Source organism: Pseudophryne corroboree, chromosome 11, assembly GCF_028390025.1.
Source record: "Pseudophryne corroboree isolate aPseCor3 chromosome 11, aPseCor3.hap2, whole genome shotgun sequence".
Taxonomy (NCBI): Eukaryota; Metazoa; Chordata; class Amphibia; order Anura; family Myobatrachidae; genus Pseudophryne; species Pseudophryne corroboree.
The window spans coordinates 302,504,189-302,516,975 of NC_086454.1; the positions used below are offsets into that span (position 1 = coordinate 302,504,189).

The 12,787-nt window shown below is 47.9% G+C and overlaps 1 protein-coding gene across 3 annotated transcripts in view; it reads left to right on the plus strand.

Moving 5' to 3' along the window:
- Positions 1-12,787, plus strand: part of SPG7 (SPG7 matrix AAA peptidase subunit, paraplegin) — a 150,227-nt gene that overhangs the window by 96,930 nt on the left and 40,510 nt on the right. For all 3 annotated transcript variants that reach the window (XM_063945541.1, XM_063945539.1, XM_063945540.1), the window contains exons 9-12: positions 2,234-2,407; positions 3,187-3,311; positions 3,624-3,726; positions 4,112-4,222. In XM_063945541.1, the coding sequence (XP_063801611.1) occupies positions 2,234-2,407; positions 3,187-3,311; positions 3,624-3,726; positions 4,112-4,222 (513 nt within the window). The remainder of the gene's footprint in view (positions 1-2,233; positions 2,408-3,186; positions 3,312-3,623; positions 3,727-4,111; positions 4,223-12,787) is intronic.

Sequence of the window (12,787 nt, forward strand, 5' to 3'; positions counted from 1 at the left end):
TTACAGTTCAAGGCAATATAGGACAGGTATAGAAAACCTGGGGTTAGGTGCCATCAAACGGAGTAAGGAGTATAAGATAGTGTAAGTAAGAATAGGAAAGACACATGAGGAAAGAAGTCCCTGCTCTTGCGAGCTTACAATCTAAAAGGTGAGGGTCTAACAGACCGGGGTGACACAGAAGGGGTAGACTGAGCATAGACAAGAGGGTTAGGAGGAGAGTTGGCTGGGTTTGGTGAAGACGTGGGTCTTGAGAGCCTGTTTGAAGTTTTGTAGAGAGGTGGAGAGTCGGATGGGGAGAGGTAGAGCATTCCAAAGATAGGGAGCAGCACGTGCAAAATCTTTTAGGTAGGAGTGGGAGGAGGTAATCAGTTGGCAGGAGAGATGCCGTGCATTAGCAGAGCGAAGAGGATGGGTGGGAATGTAAAGAGAGATAAGGGCAGAGATGTAAGAGGGAGAAGAGTGGGTGAGGGCTTTGTAGGTGAGTGTGAGACGCTTGAATTGGATTCTGAATGGGAAGGGTAGCCAGTGAAGGTCCTGCAAGAGAGGGGATGTGGATGTAGTACGTTTGGTGAGGAAGGTGAGACGGGCAGCAGCATTGAGGATAGATTGGAGTGGAGAGAGGCATTTTTGAGGGAGGCCAGATAGGAGGAGATTGCAGTAGTCCAATCTGGAGATGACCAGTGAGTGGATGAGGGTCTTAGTAGCGTCCTGGGTGAGAGAGGGTCTGATCCTGGAGATATTTTTGAAATGGAAATGGCAGGTTTGTGAGAGGTACTGAATGTGTTGTTTGAAGGAGAGTGAGGAGTCGAGGATTACTCCAAGACATCGCACTTGGGGGCTAGAGGAGATAGTGGTGGCATCAATGGATAATTAAATTGTGGGAGGTGTGGTTATGCGGGAGGGAGGGAAGATGATCAGCTCAGTCTTAGATATGTTAAGTGTAAGGATGCGCTGGGACATCCAGGAGAGCAGAGAGACAGTTGGAGATACGAGTGAGGAGAGCAGGGGAGAGGTCAGGGGAGGAAAGGTAGATTTGAGTATCGTCAGCGTAGAGATTATATTTTAAGTCAAAAGAGCTAATGAGCTCACCTAATGAAGATGTGTAGAGAGAGAGAGAGAAAAGGAGAGGCCGAAGAAAAGATCCTTGGGGGACACTTACTGGTAGAGGAAGTGGGGGGGAGGTGGAGTTATGAGAGAAGACAGAGAAGGAACAGTCAGAAAGGTAAGTGGACAGCCAGGATAGAGCAGTATCACGCAAACCAAGGGAGTAAAGGATTTGCAGGAGGAGAGGGTGGTCTACAGTGTCAAAAGCAGTAGAGAGGTCAAGGAGATTAAGCAGAGAGTAGTGGCCCCTAGTTTTAGCAGCAAGGAGGTCATTGCAGACTTTCATGAGGGCAGTTTCAGTGGAGTGCTGAGGACGGAAACCAGACTGGAAAGGGTCAAGCAGTGAGTAGGAAGAAAGAAAGACAGTGAGGCGGTTGTAGACAATACACTCAAGGAGTTTGGAGGCAAAAGGGAGAAGAGAGATGGGTCGGTAGTTGGAGAGATTGGTTGGATCAAGGGTAGGATTTTAAGGATAGGGGAGTCAAGTGCATGCTTGAAGGCAGAAGGGACAGTGCCTGATGAGAGTGAGAGATTGAGTAGATGGGCAAGATGGGAACAGACAGAAGAAGAGAGGAAGCGGAGAAGGCAGGAGGGAATAGAGTCAAGTGGGGGAGGTGGAGGGGGGTGAGGACCATGACTTCCTCTCCAGATACAGGGAAGAAAGATGTCAGAGATGGTAGGAGGAAAGGAAAGGGGGGGGTCGGGAAATGGAGGAGGGGGGTTGCTCAGGATCTGGTAGGATGTTATGTCCTGATGAATGAAGTCAATTTTGGATGTGAAGTAGGTGGCAAAGTCAAGAGCAGAAAGTGAAGAGGGGAGTTGAGGCGGGGGTGGGCAGAGGAGCGAGTTGACAGTGGCAAAGAGGCGCCGGAGGTTTGAGGATTGGGAGGAGAGGAGGTTTTTGAAGTAAGATTGTTTAGAGAGGGTATGTACTTCCATATGATGGAAGTACAAGTACCAGGCCACTGTAAACAAGAATCTGTGCCTTGCAGCACATTACTTCACCAAACCCTAGCGCCCCTTTGTTACTGCAGAATAGACTAGCTGTGCTTTTATTTTCCTGTTTATTGTCTGCATGCCGTGCTTTATCGCTATCCCTTAATCCCCCTCTCCTTGTTTGGATAATTAGGTCTAGGAGCAGCACGCATGCGCAGCTTGTTCAAAGAGGCCCGGGCCAGAGCTCCGTGCATTGTTTACATTGACGAAATTGATGCCGTAGGGAAGAAGCGATCTACAAATATGGCCGCGTTTTCTAACACGGAGGAGGAACAGACACTGAACCAACTGCTAGTGGAGATGGACGGTGAGAAGACCACTTGCCTCTCCTGTGATGTTTAGGTCTGGTCGTTCATTGTCCCTAGACGCTTGTTACTGATTCCACTAATCAGTCTTCATGTACTCATTATGCTTGCCCTACCCAAAGACACTGGTAGTTGTTGGGGCTGTGGAGATGGGCAGCCTTCAATACAGGGCCCTTTAATGTCCACCATTGTAGACTATAAAAGTCAGACTTTGTAATTATGTTTATATATGTTTGGCACTAGGCAATCTTATTAATATGGAATCCCAGTGAAGTTCCACACTGCATTGGGTAGTTAGGAGGCCACCATTTTGTAAGTTGTCTACTAAACGTTTTAATTGTGGCTAGTGTAGATATGTGGCCCTGAGCAGGTGTGCTTTCTTCCTCTCACCATCAGCTGTAGATAGAGAAGTGTGAGTGACGCAGGCTTGGGCTCCGGAGCTGTCTGCCAGTGAATAGGAATGCTTTACACCTAGAATTGTGCAATGGCTTCCTCTCTGAGATGTTCCGCAGTGTAATACTGTAGCTCTCAGTCTGGAATGACTGCATATATAGCTCCTCATACATTGGGAAGTAGTTTGTCAAAGTGAATTCTGTAGATAGCCAGTATGGCTACAGCATTATATTCATGGGAGATAGCCGACAGTCTTGTAATGTTCATTGAGTTATCTGACCTTGTGTCTATTTCTCCTAAGAGCGTATGAGCAACCACATGTAGGTCCTTCTTTATTTTACAACTTATCTTTCAGCAACTCCTGTCTGACCTTTAACCTCTGTCGTAGGTATGGGTACAACTGATCATGTGATTGTGCTGGCCTCCACGAACAGGGCTGACATCCTGGACAGTGCGCTCGTGAGGCCTGGACGCCTGGATAGACACATTTTTATTGACCTCCCCACGTTACAGGTGAGACTAGGGAGTACATTTACTAAAGCATTTAAAAATGAAAAGAGGTGATGTTGCCCCTAGCAACCAATCAGATTCTGTCTATCATTTTCTAGGCTGCAATAGAGAAATGATGGACAGAATCTGATTTGCTGATATGGGCATCATCGCCTCTACTCATTTTTCGAAGCTTCAATAAATTTCCCCCTAGGTGTATAGCTAATACTCATCATCTGATTTTAGCTGAACCCTCCTTTGTTTTGTCCCTGGTTATCTTCATACCTTTAAACACCGTTCCAGTTTACAAACCAACTCTCTCTGGTTTTTTTTTAGGAGAGAAGGGAGATCTTTGAGCAGCACATGAAAAGCTTGAAACTGATGCAACCTGGGACCGTCTACTCCTTGCGCCTGGCTGAGCTCACTCCCGGATTTAGTGGTACAGAGATACTCTTTTGGCAAAGAGAAAAATTAGACAGCTGTTCAATATAAAATGCACAATACCTGTATCTGCTTCCTGGAGAGAAGAAACATACATTTTTATAAGTAACACGTAAGCACCAGATGAGAGAATTATTATTTTAATTGAGTGCTCGTAATTAGGGATGTCAAGTAATTATCTGACACTTTTTGTCTAAATACAGAGCAGTTATGAGGATTTATGTTAGCCACACCTATTGTACTCTGATTACCTCGCACGCTGTCTGTGGTATGAGGCTAGGCGCAGTTTGGCATTTGGTTGATAACGGATGCTGCCTGTGACTTTCTTAAGACGTCCTACATCTCACAGACTCCCAATAACTGCTGTGTGTGTTCCCTCCTAGGAGCCGATATCGCTAATATCTGTAACGAGGCAGCTCTGCATGCTGCACGGGAAGGCTACCAGTCCATAGACACCTTAAACTTTGAGTATGCCGTGGAGAGAGTGATTGCAGGTAAATGGGAACTGTAATTACGCAGGTGATTGTTATGGATGTACATTTGCACAAATATGGGTTTAATATTGTGTAATAATATTTCTCGCATCCATAAGGGATATTGGGGAATTAGTCCAATGGGGTATAGACGTGGTCCAAGAGCCTTCCTGGCGAGGTGCCATAAAATTCATGATGTCATACATGTCATCTCAGCTCACTGCTAATACTCAAAAAAAACTCTTAACACAGAACAAACTCTGTGTCACTTTCCCTGATTCTGCAGAGTTAGATGACCTGTTTAAGTTAGCCTGGAAAAATCCAGATAAAAAATACCAAGGGGTATATTTACTAAGGTCCCGATTTTGACCGAGATGGTGTTTTTTCTTCAAAGTGTCATCTCGGGAATTTACTAAACTCAAATCACGGCAGTGATGAGGGCATTCGTATTTTTTTGGAAGTCTAAGTAAAAAAATACGAATGAATACACCATCGGTCAAATTCGCCTGTAATTTGGTAGAACACGGTCATTTACTAAAAAGTGTAATTCACAAACACTGCCGACAATAGCCAAACACTGCCGTGAAAAAATACCAATCGTGAAAAAGTGCTAAAATAAAACAGACCTGCTTTTTTTTTACCGTGTTCTGATAAGCATGCACGGATCCATGAGATCCGTGCATGTTTATCAGTGGGAAGGGGTGGGAAAGAGTTAAATTTGCCAAAAAAAAAATGCGTAGGGTCCCCCCTCCTAAGCAAAACCAGCCTCGGGCTCTTTGAGCCGGTCCTGGTTGAAAAAATATGGGGGGAAAATTGACCGGGGATCCCCCATATTTAATCAACCAGCACCGGGCTCTGCGCCTGGTCCTGGTTCCAAAAATACGGGGGACAAAAAGCGTAGGGGTCCCCCGTATTTCAGAAACCAGCACCGGGCTCCACTAGCCAGATACATAATGCCACAGCCGGGGGACACTTTTATATTGGTCCCTGCGGCCCTGGCATTACATACCCAACTAGTCACCCCTGGCCGGGGTACCCTGGAGGAGTGGGGGGCCCTTCAATCAAGGGGTCCCCCCCCCTCCAGCCACCCAAGGGCCAGGGGTGAAGCCCGAGGCTGTGTCCCCCCCCCCCCCCCCCCATCCAAGGGCGGCGGATGGGGGGCTGATAGCCTTTTTGTCAAAATTTGAATATTGTTTTTAGTAGCAGTACTACAAGTCCCAGCAAGCCTCCCCCGCAAGCTGGTACTTGGAAAACCACAAGTACCAGCATGCGGTGGAAAACCGGGCCCGCTGGTACCTGTAGTACTACTACTAAAAAAAATACCCCAATAAAAACAGAAGACACACACCTTGAAAGTAAAAGTTTAATTCATACATCCACACCTCCAAACATACATACTTACCTATGTTCACACGAGGGTCGGTCCTCTTCTCCATGTAGAATCCATGGGGTACCTGATGGAAAAATTATACTCACATAATCCAGTGTAGATCGGTCCTCTTCTGTTCTATTTGTAATCCACGTACTTTGCAAAATAAAAAAACGGACACCCGACCACGCACTGAAAGGGGCCCCATGTTTTCACATGGGACCCCTTTCCCCGACTGCCAGGAACCCCCCCTGACTTCTGTCTAAGAGGGTTCCTTCAGCCAATCAGGGAGCGCCACGTTGTGGCACCCTCCTGATTGGCTGTGTGCTCCTGTAGTGTATGTCAGGCAGCACACGGCAGTGATACAATGTAGCGCCTATGCGCTCCATTGTAACCAATGGTGGGAACTTTGTGGTCAGCGGTTGACCGAAAGTAACCTCACCGCTGACCACAAAGTTCCCACCATTGGTTACAATGGAGCGCATAGGCGCTACATTGTATCACTGCCGTGTGCTGCCTGACATACACTACAGGAGCACACAGCCAATCAGGAGGGTGCCACAACGTGGCGCTCCCTGATTGGCTGAAGGAACCCTCTTAGACAGAAGTCAGGGGGGGTTCCTGGCAGTCGGGGAAAGGGGTCCCATGTGAAAACATGGGGCCCCTTTCAGTGCGTGGTCGGGTGTCCGTTTTTTTATTTTGCAAAGTACGTGGATTACAAATAGAACAGAAGAGGACCGATCTACACTGGATTATGTGAGTATAATTTTTCCAACAGGTACCCCATGGATTCTACATGGAGAAGAGGACCGACCCTTGTGTGAACATAGGTAAGTATGTGTGTATGGAGGTGTGGATGTATGAATTAAACTTTTACTTTCAAGGTGTGTGTCTTCTGTTTTTATTGGGGTATTTTTTTAGTAGTAGTACTACAGGTACCAGCGGGCCCGGTTTTCCACCGCATGCTGGTACTTGTGGTTCTCCAAGTACCAGCTTGCGGGGGAGGCTTGCTGGGACTTGTAGTACTGCTACTAAAAACAATATTAAAATTTTGACAAAAAGGCTATCAGCCCCCCATCCGCCGCCCTTGGTTGGGGGGGACAGCCTCGGGCTTCACCCCTGGCCCTTGGGTGGCTGGAGGGGGGGGGACCCCTTGATTGAAGGGGCCCCCACTCCTCCAGGGTACCCCGGCCAGGAGTGACTAGTTGGGTATGTAATGCCAGGGCCGCAGGGACCAATATAAAAGTGTCCCCCGGCTGTGGCATTATGTATCTGGCTAGTGGAGCCCGGTGCTGGTTTCAGAAATACGGGGGACCCCTACGCTTTTTGTCCCCCGTATTTTTGGAACCAGGACCAGGCGCAGAGCCCGGTGCTGGTTGATTAATTATGGGGGAACCCCGGTCAATTTTTTCCCCATATTTTTTCAACCAGGACCGGCTCAAAGAGCCAGAGGCTGGTTTTGCTTAGGAGGGGGGACCCCACACATTTCTTTTTTTTAATTTTAACCATGTATTATTTTTTACGAAAGGTGCACAATGAAGCCCAGCACGGATCTCACAGATCCGGCTGAGATTCATTGTGTTAAAGTCGGCAGTGTTTTACAATTCACTCACGTAAAACACTGCCAAAAAATACGAATGACATCGACATCGGTAAATACGAAAAAGCGGAATACGACAGCTTAGTAAATTAGTCGTAATAAATTCAAAAAGTTGCAATTTTACACTTTCGATGTCATTCGTGATTGAACTTTAACCTCATTTGGAAAAATACGAATTTTAGTAAATATACCCCCAAGTGTCAAGACGGTTTTTGCACACTTTCCCATATGCTCCTGAAGGCAGGAAACTGTGTAGACGTATCAGTCTCTCGCCTTTCTAAAAAGGTGGTACTGCCATCTCCGGGCTCCTTTACCATAAAGGACACTGGGGATAGAAAAATAGAGACTACACTGAAGTCTATCTACACAGCAGCGGGATATCACAAAGACCGGTCATAGCGGTTTGCTGGATGACTCATGCCATTCATACGTGGGCTACTCAAATTCAGGAGGGCCTCTCGGGGGATATGTCCCTGGTCACTACAGTGACTCTCTTAAAACACATTCAGGACACTGCACGTGTCCTGTGTGTCTCTCTCAAAGAGATAGGCAATATTAATGCTAGAACCACTGCTATGGTAGTGGTGGCGCGCAGATTTGTGGTTGCGTCAATGGATAGCGGACGCAGAGTCCAAGTGCAGTGTAGAGTCTCTCCCTTTTTCCGGGGATTGGCTGTTCGGGGTGAAATTGAATACGTGGATTTCTAAAGTAACTGCGGGAAAATCCATGTTTCTCCCCTCTGGGGCCCCGCCGGCTAGACTTTCCTACCCGACCGTCTACCCAGTCCTTTTGGTCTAACAGATTTAAATCTAGGGCCAGAGGTGCCTCTAATGCAGCTAGAGGTACCAGAGGTAAGACAAGAAAACCAGCAATCGCAGGTTCTCAGGAAAGCACCAGTTCAGCTTCCACTAAGGCCTCAGAATGACGGTGCCCACACACCCAGAGGGGATCTCGAGGTGGGAGCTCGGCTGCGTCGCTTCAGCCGCATCTGGGGATACCTGGAGTTCAACTGCGCTCCTCCCCAACGATTTTTCAAATCAAGCTTACCAGCTTTGAAAGGATACGCGTGTTACGCTGCAACAGGCCATACTAAAATTGGTCCAGTCCCAAGTCATTGTTCCAGTGCTACTGCAACAACAGGGAAAGGGTTACTACTCCAACCTGTTCATGGTACCGAAACCAGATGGTTCGGTGAGGCCCATTTTGAATCTAAAATCCTTGAACCCTTACCTAAAAGGTTTTCAAGTTCAAGATGGAATCCTTGCGAGCAGTGATTGCGGGCCTGGAAGAACGGGAGTACATGGTCTCCCTGGATATCAAGGACTCCTATCTCCATATACCGATTTGGCCACCTCACCAGGCTTACCTGAGGTTTGCCCTGCTGAACGATCACTACCAGTTCCAGGCGCTACCCTTCAGCCTGTCCACAGCTCCGAGGGTGTTCGCGAAGGTTATGGCGGAGATGATGTTCCAACTCCTGGTCCAGGGGGTCAATATTGTCCCTTATCTGGACGATAGAACCAGGGAGCTTTTATTGCTCCATATAGACCGCACTATCCAACTCCTGTCACACTATGGGTGGATCCTCAATTTACAGAAGTCCCACCTGGAGCCAACTCAGCGGCTCCTGTTCCTGGGAATGTTGCTGGGCACGGTGCCCCAGAAGGTGTTCCTCCCAGAGGACAAAGCGAGAACACTTCAGGAGATGGTCCGAATGGTTCTCCGGCCTACTCGAATATCCATCCATCTTTGTATAAGATTGTTGGGAAAGATGGTAGCCTTATACGAGGCGATCCAATATGGGAGGTTCCATGCCAAAACATTTCAATTGTATCTCCTGAGCAAGTGGTCCGGGTCACATCTTCAGATGCACCGGATAATACGGCTGTCACCTCAGGCCAGGATTTTCCTACTGTGGTGGATGCAGTCTTTCAATCTCCTGGAAGGCCGAAGTTTCGGGATTCAGGATTGGATCCTCCTAACGATGGATGTGAGTCTGAGGGGATGGGGAGCTGTCATCCAGGGGGCTCAGTTCCAGGGCAAGTGTTCGGCCCACGAAGCCCTACTTCCGATCAACATTCTGGAACTTGCGGCGATTTACAATGCTCTACTTCAGGCCTCTCCTCTATTCGGGGATAATGCGATCCAAGTCCAGTCAGACAATGCCATGGCGGTGGCGTACATCAATCGACAAGGAGGGACAAAAAGCAGGGCCTGCATGCGAGAAGTGTCAAAGATACTCCTCTGGGCAGAAAGAAATGCAAGAGCAATTCTGCAATCTTCATTCCTGGAGTAGACAACTGGGAAGCGGACTTCCTCTGTCGTCACAATCTCCACCCGGGAGAGTGGGGGCTCCACCATCAGGTGTTTAAGCAGATCATCGACCGGTGGGGCTGCCCACAAATAGACATGATGGCTTCTCGACTCAACAAGAAGCTTCGTTGGTATTGCTCACGAACCAGGGACCCTCAGGTGAGGACAGTGGATGCACTGACGTTGCCTTGGCCTTTACCGGCTGGTCTACCTGTTTCCTCCGATTCCATTGCTCCCAATGGTGCCAAAGCAGATCAGGAATCAAGGAGTTCAGGCAATTCTGATTGCCCCGGATTGGCCTCGGAGGGCGTGGTACGTGGATCTTCTGGACATGTCCGTCGAAGACCCTTGGCCTCTGCCACTGAGAAGAGATCTTCATCAACAAGGACCGTTCGTATTCCCGGACTTAGGGTGACTTTCTTTGATGGCATGGAGGTTGAGCGGAATATACTAGCTCACAAGGGCCTTTCCAAAAAGGTTAGTGCTACCATGGTTCAGGCCAAGAAACCTGTGATGTGAAAACACTATCATCCTATGTGGAGAAGATATGTCTCTTGGTTCTGCCTGCGGAGTTCCACTTGGGACGTTTCCTCCGTTTCCAGCAGGCTGGTGTGGATAAGGGCTTACGTCTGGGTTCCATTAAGGTCCAGATTTCAGCGCTCTCAATTTTCTTCCAGAAGAAATTGTCAGTGTTGCCAGAAATTCAGACCTTCTTGCAAGGGGTACTTCACATACAACCTCCTTTTGTGCCGCCCACGGCACCCTGGGATTTGAATGTAGTGTTGGAATTTCTACAGTCCTCCTGGTTTGAACCTCTGATGACGGTAGAAGACAAGAACCTTACGTGGACGGCGGAGATGTTACTTGCCCTGGCTTCTGCTAGGCGTGTCTCAGAATTGGGGGCCTTATCGTGTAAAAGTCCCTACCTGGTCTTTTACGAGGACAGAGTGGAGCTCAGGACTAGGCAGCAGTTCCTGCCGAAGGTCGTCTATGCGTTCTATTTGAATCAACCTATTGTGGTTCCGTCAAGTTCTGACACTTCTGCTTCTCTGGAGGCGTTGGATGCTGTGCGAGCCTTGAATATCTATGTCAAGAGGACGGCTCGGATCAGAAAGACGGATTCCTTGTTCGTGCTCTATGATGCGCAGAAACAAGGTTGCACTGCTTCAAAGCAGTCCTTTGCTTGTTGCCTTAGGCTTACTATCCAACAGTAATGTGTCGGCAGCCTTGCCTGTTCCACAGTCTCTGAAGGCCCACTCTACAACATCGGTGGGGTCTTCCTGGGTGGCTGCCCATGGAGTCTCGGCCTTGCAACTATGCCGAGCTGCTACCCGGTCGGGGAAGAACACCTTTGTGAAGTTCTACAGGTTTGATACCCTGGCCAAAGAGGATACCCTGCAGACGTTTTTTGCACATTCCCGCCCGTTCTGGAAGCTTTGGGACATCCCCATTTTACTAATCTGTTCCCATTATCCCTTATGGATGCTAGAGAAAATAGGATTTTAATTTCCTACTGGTAAATCCTTTTCTCGTAGTCCATAAGGGATATTGGGCGCTCGCCTCAGTGCATTGACTTTTCTGCAGTTTATCTCTTATATAGTTACCTGTTCAGCTGTTGCTGTTTTATTACCAGCCATTGCTGGTTGTTTTGTGTTCGTGGTGTGATGGTGTATAAATCTCACCACTCATTGTTGTTATGTTCCTTCTCTCATGTATATCCTTTCTCCTTCGGGCACTGTTTTACCTATAACTGCCTGTGGGAGGGGGCATAGAGGGGAGGAGCCAACACACCCAGTTGAAGAAATTTAAAGTGCACTAGCTCCTTTGGACCCCATCTATACCCATCGTACTAAGTCTCCCCAATATCCCTTATAGACTACGAGAGAAGGATTTACCGGAAGGTAATTAAAATCCTATTATTGATATGATGGTGTTAAATGGGCACCCTACTTCAAAGTATATGGATGTTAGAAGTTACTTGTCAATTTCTGTGATGCAAGCCGAGCACTTTTATACAGACCGCAGAACACTTTACACAACACTACTTAAAACGCAAGTAGCTGGTCTTACCTTTCTTTCTATTGCAAAACACTTTCAGAACGAGTCATATGACATGTGCATCACTACTCACCAATTTTATTTTGTATGTGTCCCATCACTGAATATAAGGGTAAATTTTAAATACACTCTTAATGGACTTTTTAAAATTCTCTTATACCTTTGCTTGGTTGGAGTTCCTCTACTGGGAACTAGGGGCCTAATTTAGCTTCAGTCGCTTCTGCGACTCCCTGAGCACTTTCCAATAATCGGGAAACTGCGCAGGTGCAGAACGGGTTGCATCGTTAAAATGTTCGGAGGATAGGTCGGGGGTGGCTGGCGTTGGGGACGTTTTCCGGGAGTGGCAAGGCAGAGGACTGCGTCTCAGACGCATTTCCTTGGCCTTGCAAGTCGCACTGCTCAGACCAATGGTCGCACTGTTCATCCAGGTCTGCGATCGCAATTACAGCAAAGAGGTGGTATGCACGTCCTACTGCAATTACATTGTTATGGACTGCATTTGCAAAGCTGCTACAAGCATCTTTGCAATTGCAATCCATGCCTAATTAGGCCCTACGCTACCCTCCATAATCCTCTCTCTGCATTGGAGTGATTTGATGCTGGGCTAGAAATGACAATATATACTGATTGGAAGAGGGATCATTAGGAAGTTTATTAATCATTCGCCTGTAGTTTCTCTGTAGTGTGCTTTTTCCAAAGAGAACACAGGGGCCGATTCAGACCTGATCGCTGCTTCGCACAGCGGGCGATCAGGTCTGTACTGTGCATGCGTGTGCACCGCAATGCGCAGGTGTGACGGTCCGCATCGCTGGGGCGCGCTGGGCAGCGACGGGATTTTGCGAAAAATCCCATTGCACCAGCGAATGCAAGGAGATTGACAGGAAGATGGCGTTTGTGGGTGGCCACTGACTATTTTTGAGGGGTGTCCCGAAGAACGCATGAGGGACCGGGCATTTCGAGGGAGGGCTTCTGACATCCGCTCCGGCCCTGATCATCGCACTGGAATAGTAAGTCCTGGGCTGCGCAGAGACTGCACAAAATTAATTTGTGCAGTCTCTCCAACACATCCGAACGCACACTTACACAGCGATTTCCCCCTCCCCCTGTAGGCGGCGACTACCTGATTGCAGGGATCGATCATGTCTGAATTACCCCCATATTGTGGTAACTGTGGTGGTCTTCTGTAGGTTTACGTCTTCCATGACAAAACAGCCTACTTAAAATTAAGACGTTTGCTCACCATTCA